The sequence below is a fragment of the Lagenorhynchus albirostris genome, chromosome 3, assembly GCF_949774975.1.
Source record: "Lagenorhynchus albirostris chromosome 3, mLagAlb1.1, whole genome shotgun sequence".
Taxonomy (NCBI): domain Eukaryota; kingdom Metazoa; phylum Chordata; class Mammalia; order Artiodactyla; family Delphinidae; genus Lagenorhynchus; species Lagenorhynchus albirostris.
In genome coordinates, this window is record NC_083097.1 from 75980788 (window position 1) to 75998471 (window position 17684).

The following is a 17684-nucleotide window of genomic DNA, read 5'->3' on the forward strand; positions in this document are numbered from 1 at the left end:
TTGTCTTAGGTACCATTTTTCTAATTATTTATCTACATATTTCTAAAAAAAAACCTTGTTTTCTAGTTTCAAGTATATAGATTTATTTTAAAAACATATGTCTAGATTCAGTCCTTCAGTAGCTGTAAAGGTTTGTATGCTTTTTTCATGTTTCCTTACTTCACATTTTTATTTTTCACTAACTTACACATTTGGATAGGTAAGACTGTTTTTATTTTTCAGAATTTGTATATTTTTGAATTCTTTAGTAACTGAATGCTTAAGTAAAAAGCTATACTAGGTTTAATACTGAATCTATAATATCTGTAAGTTCTGCCTATGTTCTAAACCCTGCAGTTGCATTAGTGTGTACTTGTTGATGATTATGTTGAAATGAAGCCATTTAAAAAATTTTGTTTATTATAACTAGATATTATAATTCTTATATATTAATAGACTTCTATATTCAGAAATTGCTAGATTTTTTTTGTTTTATGACAAAATATTATGCCTAATAACCATAATGATCAAATTAGCAGATATTATGCCTAATAACTGTAGTGGTCAAATTGGCATAAAGATATACTTTTCATTCATATTTTTATTAGGTTGTATGACTGGTCAGATTCTCAGAGTCTGAAAATAACAGGAAAGGCAGTTCTTCTTGAAATCTTTTGGTCAGGAAGCGAGACATCTGGGCTTTTAACCAAACCAATAAATATGCTTTTGGAGTGGACTATATATTCTCACAAGGAAAAATGCAAGTCTAGTGATGTAAGTAGGATTAATTTACAAATGAATATTGGCCTATGGAAAAAAGTACTTCTTTGAAGTATGTGTCTTTTTTCTTCCCTTTATTCTTTGAATTACTTGAGACAAATTAACATGCACCCAAATACATCGTTTTCTACTTCGTTTATCTAATTTTAAGGTAAAGATTCTTGGAGGCTGGTTTTGTCATCTCACACTTGGCTGTAGTTCTACATCCACATTTGGACAGTTACTTGACCATTACTGTTAAGAAATCTATAGTTACTTATCACTCTAGATTTTTTTATTTTTGTACATTTCAATTTTTAAGGAACTTGTGATTATAAAAATTGAGTGAATCCATACAACTTTTTGGTACTACTAATAAAAAATTCTACTTGTTTTTAAAACACCTTTCTGGATGTTAAGAGTTATTTCCTGAACCATTTCTTCATAAGTAGGTTTTGCTTGTTAGAAAATCAGCATGCAGTGATTTTAGTATATTATCTATATGAAGGGTAACCAGGAAAATTAAATGCAGAAAATATGTAAAGTGCATAGCAACATACTGCCCCACATTTTAGGTGCATAATAAGTGTTACTCACCTTTCCTTTCAAAATGAGCTTTTGGGGACTTTATTATTTACATTTTTATATCATTAATTTCTGCTCATTTTTTAAAATTCCTTTCTTTTTCTCTTCTATCTTGAATATTTGAATCTTTTTTCTATTTAGTCTTTATTTCTAATATGTACACTTAATATAAATTGCCTTTTGAGTGGAACTTGAGATTCATTCTGCAAGTTTTGATACTTTAATCTCGGGTGCTCTTATTGTTTTTTTCAAAGTGTTTTTATTGTCAATTACAAATTCCCCTTTGATCCAAGAAATATTTTAAAAGAGTGTTTTAAAACTTCTAAATGGATGGCTTTTAGTTGTCAGATTTTGTCTATGCTTTTGTTATTAATATCTAATATTAAATTATAGTTAAAAAATGAGCCCTGTATGATTTCCGCTTTCTGAAATTAACTCAACTTTTCTTTTTGACCTCATATAAGATTAGAGGCCAAAATGTGTTTTCTCTGTTATTCTACATTTTTCTCTATCACCTATTAGGTCAAGCTTAAATGTTTTAATCAACTCCTCTGACTCTACCTTGGGAATTTATTCTTTTTTTTTTAACAGTGTCTGCTTTATATACAGTGATGCCTTCTTGTTATTCATGACTGATGTATCATCATAATTGCTAGCTAGGTAATATTTTCTTTGGGGATAGAAAGCATAGTAGATGGAGTGGAGACCTCTGGTGTTAAATAGCCATGAAGTCCCTTCTAGCTTAAGGAAAATTCTTACATAGTTTCTCTTCTAATTTATTTCCTCTGATCCTTTTTCGCTCCTCTACTTTTTAAGTTCCAAATGAACTTATGTCACACCTCCTCTTTGTATCCTCTGTGTGTTTTACCCTCTCATCTATATTTTCCATTTTTTTCTGTACTCGGAGTAGTGTTTTTATCCAATTTCTAGTTCACTAGTCTCTTTTCAGCTGTATCTAATATGATAAACATGGCTATTGCATTTTTTATTTTTTGTATTTTTCCCAGTTTTAGACTTTTTCCTTCCAAATTACTATGATATATTTTTATGGTTTCTGGTTCCCTACGAAGTTTTCAAGGTTTTCTTTTGTCTTTGAACATGGCGATAATAGTTATTTTACAGTCTACATCTGATTATTCCATATTTGACGTTTTTGTGAGTCAGTTTGTATTTGTTGTTTCTGCTGTTTCCTTCTTTCATGTCTTTTATATTCTCTTGCAAGCTAGTTATGTTTGACTGTGTGCTGTAAATTGCATTTGAAAAATTATTTGTAGAAATAGTTTGTGGCAAAGACACAGAATATCTCCCTCTAGCGAAAATTTTTGTTGTGTGGTTCAAGGGTTCCTGGATAGTCAAAGTAAAGTACAGGGCCACAGATACATGTTGTTTTGCTTCTGATTCATGCTTGCTTTGAGACTGAAGCCCTGCAGGGTGTCAGCGTATTGGGCATTAGGCCTTGGGCTATGACTTTTATACTCCTTTTTCCCCTAGGCTCCAAACTGTGTATCAGCTCTTTCTCTGGGGTCAGCAAATGTCCTTAGGGCAAAGTCAGCTAGCTTTGAATGCCTCACTTGGTTTTTACCTTCTCCTAGATCTTGGCTGAGCAATTCCTCTTAACTTTACTGAAGATATTTTACATATTTTATTCAACATTTTAAGTTTTCTTCTATAAGATGGTTTATCTGAATTACCTAGGCCTCCATTATTAGAAACAGAACCCCTTACTGATTTTTAAAAATTCTATTTAGGGAGTGTGTGAGGCATTCTTTAAAGAAAACATTCTTTTCAGGGCTTTTTTTTTTTTTTTAATTGGCATTAAAAAGGGAGGATTGTTTCTGGGTATAACTAGATGTCTAAGCTAAAACTGATAAAATCCTGATTATCATCTGCCTTTTTTCTACTGTTTAGACAATAGAATCATTAAGGATAGAAAATATTTCCTCGTTAAGGAGCATTTCTTTTTTATCCATTTGATTATATAAATGAAATTGCTCTTTTATAATTGAAAACAATAATAAAACGGATGTTTTCACAGTTTTACTAAATCACCAAAGGACTGCCACAGATAAGAATCTACTTAGGGAATACTAATGTAAATAGTAACAAATTCATACATATTTAACTTGAAGATTTTTGTTCAGATTTATAAATAAATGTAACATATTTGTGAAGCAATGTACCATAAATTGTACCATCAGTTGTAATACGAGAACTGGTTTTAAACTTTGCAAATTAATATTTTATTTAACATTTGAATTGCTTAAATTCATATAAACTGTTTTTTTATTGTGGTACTTTATGTGTTAGAATTCATTATTGTACTTAATTAAATCTTTTTGGCAGTTTCCAATTTCAAGAATTCCATGCATGTTCCCAGACATCATTTTCTGTACTGTAAAGCATTTGTATCTTGATTTGCTTAGTTGAAGCATTCAATTTAAGTCATTAGCTAAACAGAAGTCCTCAGTTTATGCTAATATTGTTTTGTCATAATGTCAATCAGAATGTATCTCAGAGTGACACAGTGGCAATGAATTTCATTGTCATAATCTGAGAAAGCTTTGGGCTTTCCTTGGCAAAGAGCAGAGGTGGGATGTGTCAAGGTTATGGAGGAGGTACACATTTTACTAAGCTTGGTGGTTAGTTCTGCTTTTCTTTGTGGATGTCCTTAAATACTATTTAACCATAACCCTACAATTATTGGTAGAAATGGAAGCTAGTTTCTGTTGAAAGATAAGGAAATTGAGGCTAAAGAATATAAGTAACTTATTCAAGGTATCACAGCTTCTTAGGGCAAAACCTTGACTAGTGGCCAAGTCTCCACTGCAACATACTTTCTCTTACTTCACATGTCACTGTTTAAAATAGGAAGAGGCACAGTATGTACATTATGTTTGCATCTTTCTGCCAGAGGTACTAGAGGAGCAGTTTGTCATCTATTGCTGTGGGATATTGTGGAAAGCCCTAACCTGAGAGTCAGAGGCCAAGAATCAAGTTTGTTCTGCATTATATACTGGTCAATTTTTGGAAGATTGCCAAGTTTGTAAACTGAAGATTACTAGTCCTGGTAGATAATAGAGATATTGACAGAATGTCTTCTAATAGCCTTTCCCTATTAGAAGGGAGATCTAAGGTAAATATATGTCATATGTGCAAATCATATCTATCTTTCATTTCTTTGTTAATACTTAGGGTATTTATGTTCTGTTCTTTCAGCTTTAGCAAACATTTTGGTATTCCAAGAAAGCTTTTCTCTTTTGATGTTTTTTTTTGCCATTTTCCCACTAATCCACTTCCAAAGCATATATATCCATGGTGCTAGAAATAGTAGCATTGTTACGTTACGGTGAGTACAGTCCATAGCACAGTGTCTTGTTCCTATGGTTATAGTGAGTGTCATAGTTAAGAAAGTAGTGTAAAAGGATCCAAGAACCTGATTTGAAAGTATCTTTTTATATAAAAATTTTCTATGATGTATATGTGGTATGTGGTAGGTATGTTTAGCCAATGACACACAGGTAGAATAACTTTGGCAAATTTTTTCTTACCATGGTAAAGGAACTACAGTCTTTCCTTGCAGGTACTGTAAGACGTACCTATCTCTAACTGCTTAATAACAATAATTTCAAGGTGAATTGAATAGTAAGCAATATTTTTTTTTATTGTCTATAGCTACTTTTCTCACTTGTTTGCTTCCTTTTAACAAATTTTCGGAATGCCCACCAAATGCCAATTATTGTAAGGCCCTGGGGATACTATGGTATCCCAGATGTAAATCCATGGTTTCCTGAAATTCCTGATCTAGTGGAGGATAAAGACAAGTCTACAGGAAACTATAATATACTGTGACAAATTATGTTATGGGAGCCAAGTCCTGGTAGGGTTTTGAACAAACCCCCATATGGGCTTGTTTTTGCTACCCAGCAAATATCTCTCTGATCCTTCACCCATTTGGAGTCAGCATACACGTGGAAAATGCAAAATCATTTCATTATTAGCTAAAACCAATTTACAAGGTAAAATTGCTGTTCTAATAACACATTCCACAGCCAATCATCAAATATATTTAGACTTTCTGCTTCTTAGGATGGTCTGCTCATCAGCTCTCTTCCAATATAGATGGTATGAGATTGCCCACACTCCAAAGGCTTTATTTTTTTTTTCCCAAGAGATATATTTTATTTTATTATTTTTTTTCATTTTAACATCTTTATTAGCGTATAATTGCTTTACAATGGTATGTTAGTTTCAGCTTCACAACAAAATGAATCAGTTATATATATACGTATGTTCCCATATCTCTTCCCGCTTGCGTCTCCCTCCCTCCCACCCTCCCTATCCCACCCCTCCAGGCAGTCACAATGCACCGAGCTGATCTCCCTGTGCTATGCGGCTGCTTCCCACTAGCTATCTACCTTACGTTTGGTAGTGTATATGTGTCCATGCCTCTTTCTCGCTTTGTCACTGTTTACCTTTCCCCCTCGCCATAGCCGCAAGTCCATTCTCTAGTAAGTCTGTGTCTTTATTCCTGTTTCACCCCTAGGTTTTTCATGACATTTTTTTTTCTTAAATTCCATATATATGTGTTAGCATACGGTATTTGTCTCTCTCTTTCTGACTTACTTCACTCTGTATGACAGACTCTAGGTCTATCCACCTCATTACAAATAGCTCAATTTCGTTTCTTTTTATGGCTGAGTAATATTCCATTGTATATATGTGCCACATCTTCTTTATCCATTCATCCGATGATGGACACTTAGGTTGTTTCCATCTCCTGGCTATTGTAAATAGAGCTGCAATGAACATTTTGGTACATGACTCTTTTTGAATTATGGTTTTCTCAGGGTATATGCCCAGTAGTGGGATTGCTGGGTCATATGGTAGTTCTATTTGTAGTTTTTCAAGGAACCTCCATACTGTTCTCCACAGTGGCTGTATCAATTTACATTCCCACCAACAGTGTAAGAGGGTTCCCTTTTCTCCACACCCTCTCCAGCATTTATTGTTTCTAGATTTTTTGATGATGGCCATTCTGACTGGTGTGAGATGATATCTCATTGTAGTTTTGATTTGCATTTCTCTAATGATTAGTGATGTTGAGCATTCTTTCATGTGTTTGTTGGCACTCTGTATATCTTCTTTGGAGAAATGTCTATTTAGGTCTTCTGCCCATTTTGGGATTGGGTTGTTTGTTTTTTTGTTATTAAGCTGCATGAGCTGCTTATAAATTTTGGAGATTAATCCTTTGTCCGTTGCTTCATTTGCAAATATTTTCTCCCATTCTGAGGGTTGTCTTTTGGTCTTCTTTATGGTTTCCTTTGCTGCGCAAAAGCTTTTAAGTTTCATTAGGTCCCATTTGTTTACTTTTGTTTTTATTTCCATTTCTCTAGGAGGTGGGTCAAAAAGGACCTTGCTGTGATTTACGTCATAGAGTGTCCTGCCTATGTTTTCCTCTAAGAGTTTGATAGTTTCTGGCCTTACATTTAGGTCTTTAATCCATTTTGAGCTTATTTTTGTATATGGTGTTAGGGAGTGATCTAATCTCATACTTTTACATGTAGCTGTCCAGTTTTCCCAGCACCACTTATTGAATAGGCTGTCCTTTCTCCACGGTACATTCCTGCCTCCTTTGTCAAAGATAAGGTGACCATATGTGCGTGAGTTTATCTCTGGGCTTTCTATCCTGTTCCATTGATCGATATTTCTGTTTTTGTGCCAGTACCATACTGTCTTGATTACTGTAGCTTTGTAGTATAGTCTGAAGTCAGGAAGCCTGATTCCTCCAGCTCCGTTTTTCATTCTCAAGATTGCTTTGGCTATTCGGGGTCTTTTGTGTTTCCATACAAATTGTGAAATGTTTTGTTCTAGTTCTGTGAAAAATGCCAGTGGTAGTTTGATAGGGATTGCATTGAATCTGTAGATTGCTTTGGGTAGTAGAGTCATTTTCACATTGTTGATTCTTCCAATCCAAGAACATGGTATATCTCTCCATCTTTTGTATCATCTTTAATTTCTTTCATCAGTGTCTTATAATTTTCTGCATACAGGTCTTTTGTCTCCTTAGGTAGGTTTATTCCTAGATATTTTGTTCTTTTTGTTGCAATGGTAAATGGGAGTGTTTTCTTGATTTCACTTTCAGATTTTTCATCCTTAGTGTATAGGAATGCCAGAGATTTCTGTGCATTAATTTTGTATCCTGCTACTTTACCAAATTCATTGATTAGCTCTAGTAGTTTTCTGGTAGCATCTTTAGGATTCTCTATGTATAGTATCATGTCATCTGCAAACAGTGACAGCTTTACTTCTTCTTTTCCGATTTGGATTCCTTTTATTTCCTTTTCTTCTCTGATTGCTGTGGCTAAAACTTCCAAAACTAAGTTGAATAAGAGTGGTGAGAGTGGGCAACCTTGTCTTGTTCCTGATCTTAGTGGAAATGCTTTCAGTTTTTCACCATTGAGGACGATGTTGGCTGTGGGTTTGTCATATATGGCCTTTATTATGTTGAGGAAAGTTCCCTCTATGCCTACTTTCTGCAGGGTTTTTATCATAAATGGGTGTTGAATTTTGTCAAAAGCTTTCTCTGCATCTATTGAGATGATCATGTGGTTTTTCTCCTTCAATTTGTTAATATGGTGTATCACGTTGATTGATTTGCGTATATTGAAGAATCCTTGCATTCCTGGAATAAACCCCACTTGATCATGGTGTATGATCCGTTTAATGTGCTGTTGGATTCTGTTTGCTAGTATTTTGTTGAGGATTTTTGCATCTATGTTAATCAGTGATATTGGCCTGTAGTTTTCTTTCTTTGTGGCATCCTTGTCTGGTTTTGGTATCAGGGTGATGGTGGCCTCATAGAATGAGTTGGGGAGTGTTCCTCCCTCTGCTATATTTTGGAAGAGTTTGAGAAGGATAGGTGATAGCTATTCTCTAAATGTTTGATAGAATTCGCCTGTGAAGCCATCTGGTCCTGGGCTTTTGATTGTTGGAAGATTTTTAATCACAGTTTCAATTTCAGTGCTTGTGATTGGTCTGTTCATATTTTCTATTTCTTCCTGATTCAGTCTTGGCAGGTTATGCCTTTCTAAGAATTTGTCCATTTCTTCCAGGTTGTCCATTTTATTGGCATAGAGTTGCTTGTAGTAATCTCTCATGATCTTTTGTATTTCTGCAGTGTCAGTTGTTACTTCTCCTTTTTCATTTCTAATTCTATTGATTTGAGTCTTTTCCCTTTTTTTCTTGATGAGTCTGGCTAATGGTTTATCAATTTTGTTTATCCTTTCAAAGAACCAGCTTTTAGTTTTATTGATCTTTGCTATCGTTTCCTTCATTTCTTTTTCATTTATTTCTGATCTGATTTTTATGATTTCTTTCCTTCTGCTAACTTTGGGGTTTTTTTGTTCTTCTTTCTCTAATTGCTTTAGGTGCAAGGTTAGGTTGTTTATTCGAGATGTTTCCTGTTTCTTAAGGTAGGATTGTATTGCTATAAACTTCCCTCTTAGAACTGCTTTTGCTGCATCCCATAGATTTTGAGTCGTCGTGTCTCCATTGTCATTTGTTTCTAGGTATTTTTTGATTTTCTCTTTGATTTCTTCAGTGATCACTTCGTTATTAAGTAGTGTATTGTTTAGCCTCCATGTGTTTGTATTTTTACAGATCTTTTCCTGTAATTGATATCGAGTCTCATAGCATTGTGGTCGGAAAAGATACTTGATACAATTTCAATTTTCTTAAATTTACCAAGGCTTGATTTGTGACCCAAGATATGATCTATCCTGGAGAATGTTCCATGAGCACTTGAGAAGAAAGTGTCTTCTGTTGTTTTTTGATGGAATGTCCTATAAATATCAATTAAGTCCATCTCGTTTAATGTATCATTTAAAGCTTGTGTTTCCTTATTTATTTTCATTTTGGATGATCTGTCCATTGGTGAAAGTGGGGTGTTAAAGTCCCCTACTATGAATGTGTTACTGTCGATTTCCCCTTTTATGGCTGTCAGTATTTGCCTTATGTATTGAGGTGCTCCTATGTTGGGTGCATAAATATTTACAATTGTTATATCTTCTGCTTGGATCGATCCCTTGATCATTATGTAGTATCCTTCTTTGTCTCTTCTAATAGTCTTTGTTTTAAAGTCTATTTTGTCTGATATGAGAATTGCTACTCCAGCTTTCTTTTGGTTTCCATTTGCATGAAATATCTTCTTCCATCCCCTTACTTTCAGTCTGTATGTGTCTCTAGGTCTGAAGTGGGTCTCTTGTAGACAGCAAATATATGCGTCTTGTTTTTGTATCCATTCAGCCAATCTGTGTCTTTTGGTGGGAGCATTTAGTCCATTTACATTTAAGGTAATTTTCGATATGTGTGTTCCCATTCCCATTTTCTTAATTGTTTTGGGTTCGTTATTGTAGGTCTTTTCCTTCTTTTGTGTTTCTTGCCTAGAGAAGTTCCTTTAGCATTTGTTGTAGAGCTGGTTTGGTGGTGCTGAACTCTCTCAGCTTTTGCTTGTCTGTAAAGGTTTTAATTTCTCCATCAAATCTGAATGAGATCCTTGCTGGGTAGAGTAATCTTGGTTGCAGGTTTTTCTCTTTCAACACTTTCAATATGTCCTGCCAGTCCCTTCTGGCTTGCAGAGTTTCTGCTGAAAGATCAGCTGTTAACCTCATGGGGATTCCCTTGTGTGTTATTTGTTGTTTTTCCCTTGCTGCTTTTAATGTTTTCTTTGTATTTAATTTTTGACAGTTTGATTAATATGTGTCTTGGCGTATTTCTCCTTGGATTTATCCTGTATGGGACTCTCTGTGCTTCCTGGACTTGATTAACTATTTCCTTTCCCATATTAGGGAAGTTTTCAACTATAATCTCTTCAAATATTTTCTCAGTCCCTTTCTTTTTCTCTTCTTCTTCTGGAACCCCTATAATTCGAATGTTGGTGTGTTTAATGTTGTCCCAGAGGTCTCTGAGACTGTCCTCAGTTATTTTCATTCTTTTTTCTTTATTCTGCTCTGCAGTAGTTATTTCCACTATTTTATCTTCCAGGTCACTTATCCGTTCTTCTGCCTCAGTTATTCTGCTATTGATCCCATCTAGAGTATTTTTCATTTCATTTATTGTGTTGTTCATCATTGTTTGTTTCATCTTTAGTTCTTCTAGGTCCTTGTTAACTGATTCTTGCATTTTGTCTATCCTATTTCCAAGATTTTGGATCATCTTTACTATCATTATTCTGAATTCTTTTTCAGGTAGACTGCCTATTTCCTCTTCATTTGTTAGGTCTGGTGGGTTTTTATCTTGCTCCTTCATCTGCTGTGTGTTTTTCTGTGTTTTCATTTTGCTTATCTTACTGTGTTTGGGGTCTCCTTTTTTGCAGGCTGAAGGTTCATAGTTCCTGTTGTTTTTGGTGTCTGTCCCCAGTGGCTAAGGTTGGTTCAGTGGGTTGTGTAGGCTTCCTGGTGGAGGGTACTAGTGCCTGTGTTCTGGTGGATGAGGCTGGATCTTGTCTTTCTGGTGGGCAGGTCCACGTCTGGTGGTGTGTTTTGGGGTGTCTATAGACTTATTATGATTTTGGGCAGCCTCTCTGCTAATGGGTGGGGTTGTGTTCCTGTCTTGCTAGTTGTTTGGCATAGGATGTCCAGCACTGTAGCTTGCTGGTCGTTGAGTGAAGCTGGGTGCTGGCATTGAGATGGAGATCTCTGGGAGATTTTCGCTGTTTGATATTATGTGCAGCTGGGAGGCCTCTTGTGGACCAGTGTCCTGAAGTTGGCTCTCCCACCTCCGAGGCACAGCACTGACTCCTGGCTGCAGCACCAAGAGCCTTTCATCCACAGGGCTCCTTAATTTGGGATGATTTGTTGTCTATTCATGTATTCCACAGATGCAGGGTACATCAAGTTGATTGTGGAGCTTTAATCCGCTGCTTCTGAGGCTGCTCGTAGAGATTTCCCTTTCTCTTCTTTGTTCTCACAGCTCCCAGGGGATCAGCTTTGGATTTGGCTCCGCCTGTGCGTGTAGGTCGCTGGAGGGAGTCTGTTCTTCGCTCAGACAGGACGGGGTTAAAGGAGCCGCTGATTCAGAGGCTCTGGCTCACTCAGGCCGGCGGGGAGGGAGGGGCACAGAGTGCGGGGCGGGCCTGAGGTGGCATAGGCCGGCATGAGGTTGCACCAGCCTGAGGCGCGCCGTGCGTTTTCTCGGGGGAGTTGTCCCTGGATCCTGGGACCCTGGCAGTGGCAGGCTGCACAGGCTCCCCGGAAGGGGGTGTGGATAGTGACCTGTGTTCGCACACAGGCTTCTTGGTGGCGGCAGCAGCAACCTTAGCATCTCATGCCCGTCTCTGGGGTCCGCGCTTTTAGCCGCGGCTCGCGCCAGTCTCTGGAGCTCCTTTAAGCAGCACTCTTAATCCCCTCTCCTCGTGCACCAGGAAACAAAGAGGGAAGAAAATGTCTCTTGCCTCTTCGGCAGGTCCAGACTTTTCCCCAGACTCCCTCCCGGCTAGCCGCGGTGCACTAACGCCCTGCAGGCTGTGTTCATGCCGCCAACCCCAGTCCTCTCCCGGCGCTCCGACAGAAGCCGGAGCCTCAGCTCCCAGCCCCGCCCACCCTGGCGGGTGAGCAGACAAGCCTCTCGGCTGTTGAGTGCCGGTCGGCCCAGTCCTCTGCGCTGGAATCTCTCTGCTTTGCCCCCCGCACCCCTGTTGCTGTGCTCTCCTCCGCGGCTCCCAAGCTCCCCCACTCCGCCACCCGAAGTCTCTGCCCACGAAGGGTCTTCCTAGTGTGTGGACACTTTTCCTCCTTCACAGCTCTCTCCCGCTGGTGCAGGACCCGTCCCTATCCTTTTGTCTCTGTTTAGTTTTTTCTTTTGCCCTAACCAGGTACGTGGGGGGGTTCCTTGCCTTTTGGGAGGTCTGAGGTCTTCTGCCAGCGTTCAGTAGGTGTTCCGTAGGAGTTGTTCCACGCGTAGATGTATTTCTGGTGTATCTGTGGGGAGGAAGGTGATCTCCGCGTCTTACTCTTCCACCATCTTCCCGGAAGTCGTAAGCAATATTGATACTCATTTGTGGTGTCAGGTACACATGTACATATATTTGCATCAGGAAAGAGAGAGAGTCTTACCTGGTTGGTTTTATGTTATTTTTACTTGATAGAGTGCTAGGTTGTTGTTTATATGAGGCTTAGCTCTATGTGCTAACCTCATCTTCCCTATCCAGAGTCTTAGGACCAGGGAGCTGAAGTAACCCTGATTGAGATGGGGGAATACTTTGACAAATCAAAATGTAGTAGTCTCTTGCTTTCTTCCTGAGAAGTGTCATTGCTGATGTTCAGATATACATTATGTTGGAAGGAACATTCTGTGGCATGGATATTGACATGATCATTTGCTAGTTTAAACAGAGATTTTCATTGTCCTGTTCTATGTTCTCTTGATAAGTTGAACCATGAGAGGTAAAATCGCTCAGAGTGATCATCTACATTTTGGCTTTGCAAAGAATGGAGTTGGCTTCCTGCAAAGTTTGTTGAAGACTGGCTAAGACCCATACTTAAAGGAGTTATTTCTGGTCAGCTGCAAGGCTTGACACCTGTCAGGGTCCAAGGGAGGTGTGGGTATTTCCCCAGCCTGCTGATATGGCCTGTCCTGCTGCTCACTTCCCATGGCACACAACTACAACTGCAAGGCTTAAACTCAGCCCTCTGATCAAGGCCGGAGAAGGGGTCCTGCTGATGCCCACTCACGAATCCTGACCTGACAGGATCAGGCTGTGGTCAAGGTTCCATATCTTGGCCCCTGATCGTATCAGAAGGGCAGTGCTTCGCTAATCATGCAGCTTAAAATCCCCTTCGTCCCATTCTTCAGAGTCTCTCTCCCACATTCTGATATCCAGCCTTGCCAGAATACCATCTGCTACCCAACAGTGTGGTAGGGCAAAAGGGGACCTAGGCACCTGCTGAAGATCCTGTCTCTGTGGGTTTTCCCTCAATAAACACTGTTTCAGCAGGCCTGATGTATGTGCTGCTTGACCATTTGTCCTTGTTTGTGCAACAACCCAAAAACAGCACTTCAGTTCTGAAACCATTTAATAGCTTCATGTGCTAGGAATGATGCCTTAATGAAATGCTGTACATACCTGTAAGAACCTTGTCTGCTGAGGGCAGAAGAAATAAATCCTATAGTCACTGAGGGTTCAAAGTGCTGGAGATTTCTCTGTCAGTAATCTCATATCAGGTATAGTATGGGGCAGAACATAGCAGTTATCTATTTAGATATAACATTTATTAAAACCCTTTCACATGGCTTCTCCCCAACTGTTAATTTAGTGATTTTTTTCACACATCCAACACGCCTAGACAACAAATACCAAAAATACAGGAATTTCAACTAGTTTTAATGTCATTGTGGAAAAGTGTTTATGTTTAAATCAAAGGTGTTTAAAAATATTATTTTCACACCTCTTCATCTTCATAGTTTATGGATTAGAAAGATATTTTTAAACACAGTGTGAAGCATGCTTATTGTAAGTGAGGTTTGTGTGCCTTGCTGTATTTCTTACAGTAGTTTAATATCGTTAATATATAAATGATGATATAAAAGAATATGTATACTTTTAAAACTGATATCTATATCTCTAAGTTAGGTAATGGTATATGATATAATTTAATAATTAAAATTGGATGAGCCGATTTTTTTTATTTTTTACAACAAAGTACAGTCTTGCTTGTTAAAGCTTGTATGCATTGTGTTTTTCAAGTCTTTTTCTGGCGAATGCCATTTAGGGAAATGTAAAGGTTAATTTTGTACATAAACAGTAGGAGTGGCTAAATCTCTTTTTTTGTAGTCATATATTCTTGTTAACAGAAATCCACAGAAGCCAAGTACTTCCTCATTGTTTTAATGGAATTATTGCCTGACTAAAGCACTTGACACCACTGGATAAAGTTATCTTAAAAGATTGTTACAAGCTATCCATATATAAGTCCTGGAAAATTTGTTTTATTAACTGTTTTGTCATACAGATACAGATTTAGATGTAGATATAGATCAGGGGAGGAAGGAGGGAAGGAAGGAGATGGAGAGAATGGAAAGAGGGAATTAGTTTGCTAGGTTTCTTAAGAATACCTTTTGGCATTAGCATACCCTGTTTTTTTAAATAGCTATGTTTTGCCTCAACAAGTATTCAAAATAATAGAAATAATACATTTCAGTATGTTTTAGTGATATTTTTCCAATCTCAATGTTAGGTCTTCAAACATGAACTAGCTTACTTATTAACTGGAATTCTTGGAGCGGCAATAGATTATTGGATTGTCCTTGGTCTTAAGATGGGTAGAAACGTGATGCGACACATGTCTGATGACTTAGGAAGTTACGTTTCCCTTTCATGTGATGGTAAGTGTGTCTATGTTACATGAGCCTTCTTCCCCACACATATCATTTATTATTCAAAAATAGTATTTTGATGCTTTCATAAAAATTTAATATAGCATGGAAAATAGTACATGGAAATAACTTATTATATATTTATATATAATGTTATTAATGTTTTCCTTAATCCTACAACAAAATATTAAAATTAAGCCGTTCTGTGAAAGTAAATATTTAGACAAATTTAAAACCAGTTTATTCTCTTTTCATTGAAGAGATAGATTTGCTTTTTAATGTTTGGTGTTTTAGAATCTCACATGGTAGAAACTATTTTCAGTACCTTTAATACTTCTAATTGTTCACCTAGAAAGCATTATCTGTCTGTAATGTTGTCTGCGCCCTATGAACAGTTTCCAGGTCTCTTCCTGCATAAATACTTAACAGTATTAAAAAATGAAAATCTTTGGATCAGAATACTTACTATGTTATAAAGCCACTTGGATTAACTTGAGCTATATCACTGGCTAAAACATTTTCCCCATGTACCTGTTGCTGTGTAATTTTTCTTATTATAACAAAAAGCTGCCATATTTCTTTTCCATTGAGTCTGACGATCTAACAAATTAGCATGGATGAAGCAAATAAAAGTAATACTTATGTATAATTTTCTCACTCTTCCTCCTCCCCGCATTATCTAATTTTAAAGTTTCCTCTAAAGTAATAGGAATATTACTTAAGCAATATGATGACAGAACTCATCTTCACATGCTTACCTTATGAAAGGTTCTACCTAACTCTTTTGGGTCTCCAGGCTTCTATAAGATTTTATGTGTACATTCTTTTTTTTTAATATAGTTGATGTACAATATTATGTTTCAGGTGTACTACATGATTTGACATTTTCATACATTAGGAAATGATCACCACCATACGTCTAGTAACCATCTGTCCACATACAAAGTTATTACAGTGTTATTAACGTTTATGTTCATTCTTACACTTCAAAGCCAGTTTAGGGCCCTATGAACCATTTCCTTCTTCCCTCCCTTCTTTTCTTTCCTTCCTTTCTAAATTTCTAAAATGAACATATTTTAAAGTAAGTGGACTTCTGTGCCTCTCAAATATAAAAGATGATTTTTATATACTTAAAACTATTTTAGACTGCTAAGTAAGTATTCTGTTTTGTTACACATGTGTTTCGTTGCATCTTGGTTTTATATAAAAGAAAAAGTTCTTGAATATGCTGTCAATCACTTTAATACTTTGAAGAGAGATTCTAGAATAGAAATCCAGGCTCTAACTGGGTTCAGGATTTATTCGATGATGCCCTCTGCAAAGAGAGGTCTCTTTTTATACTACTGAAGTTAGAAGATTTTTATCTAAAGCATTTTATCTTCTTCTTTTCCTCTTTCTTTTTCATTGAGCTGAGGGGTGATTACTGTTCCTTTTGTGAAGTAGCTGTCCTTTGTTGCATGACTTTTTAACATTTCTTAGCTCAAATTCAATCTTCCTTCAGAACCTTTTCTTTTCATTTCTTTCCCACCATTCCTACTAGATCTTTTTTTTTTTTTTCTTTTTTTCCATTTTAGAAACAGCAGAATTCTGGCATTATTTGCTAGCATGGGAACTAAACATTCAGCTAAAAGGATTCCCTGTTTTCATTCCATAATGAAACTTCTTTGAGTTTGGGGACCCCAGGATAGAATTAGCAGTGCCTTTACAGACTATCAGTGTATTTATATGTGTTGTTTCCAGTGTGTATTGGTTACCTCTAGGGAAATATAACTTATCTTAGCCAAATGCATGAAATAATGAGCCTTGTGATAACAAGGTTCTACTACATGTTATGCATCAGCTTTAATGCTTTCTTTGCTCATAATCGAATGTCCCTTCACTTTAAAGCAAGGCATTGTTATCCACTGTTACTCCCAGTTTCCACAAGTTTAAACTCAACAAATTTGAGCCTGTGACTGACTTAAGCTGACTGACTTTAATGTTACCATTGTAATCCTGTCGACAGACTGATTACTTTGCTCTCAATATGTTTGATCACTAATATTTAAAACTACAAGAGATTTAAACTATATCCCCATTTGAACTGTGTGTTTAAGCCTTTCCTTTCTCTTCTCAAGGTACCACACAATTGGTTTCTTAGACTTCCAATTAAACCATAGATAGGCAGTTTTAAAAATTCAACATACATATCTAAAAATGGTTCAAATTAATCTTCCTAAATTTTTGTTAGTACATCTTGATTTTTAGCCTTTGTCAAGAGATAGAAATCAAGTGAATAGTTTATCCTTAAGAGAGCAGTAGCTTTTCTACAGCTAATATGCAAAGTTAAACTGTATAATACAGAGCTTGTAGAATAATACACTCATCCCTACAAGTGAACCAGGTGTTCTAATAATGTCCTTTTGGTCAATATTTTGCCCTTTTGATAGAGAACCATTTCTTTTTCTCTGTAGATACTCCGTAGTTTGTATGTTTGTTTGTTTGTTTGACCATGTCTTTGTATTATTCTTCAGCTCAGTTAAACTATTATTTGCTTTTCCTAAGTCATTAGTAAAGATTTTATAATTTGGCTGTTATATAGCTTCCAGTTGAAGATACTGGTCCATCTTTCTCATTTATGACAAACGATGTTTTGTTTTTTTTCTAGTCCAAAAGTATAAAATACATACTATGGTACTACTCAGATTCAGATTTATTGAATTAATTTTAGTTTAGTAAAATTGTTGTTAGTTGTTAATTGTTTTGTAGAAAATTATGGCAGAAGATATTTCAGTAGATAAGTAAAATTCTTTCTTCTTTCCATCAGAGCTCATGTCCAGCAGTCCCACATAGATGCCATTCTCTCTTGTTCCGAAACACTTTGAACAGAAAGAGTTTCCTTATATCCCTTTCTATATTTTAGCATCAAGATCTGAAATTTCTTTTTTGTGCCTAATTGAAATTCCTGATGTATTGGCTTAAACTAGGGTTGACAAACTGTTTTTGATAAA

General features: G+C 36.6%; 1 protein-coding gene across 4 annotated transcripts in view; it reads left to right on the forward strand.

Annotated features, from left to right (window-relative positions):
* The window catches only part of SLF1 (SMC5-SMC6 complex localization factor 1), a 66255-nt gene that overhangs the window by 36773 nt on the left and 11798 nt on the right, over positions 1 to 17684 (forward strand). For all 4 annotated transcript variants that reach the window (XM_060146162.1, XM_060146161.1, XM_060146163.1 and 1 more), the window contains 2 exons: positions 588 to 753; positions 14556 to 14703. In XM_060146162.1, the coding sequence (XP_060002145.1) occupies positions 588 to 753; positions 14556 to 14703 (314 nt within the window). The remainder of the gene's footprint in view (positions 1 to 587; positions 754 to 14555; positions 14704 to 17684) is intronic.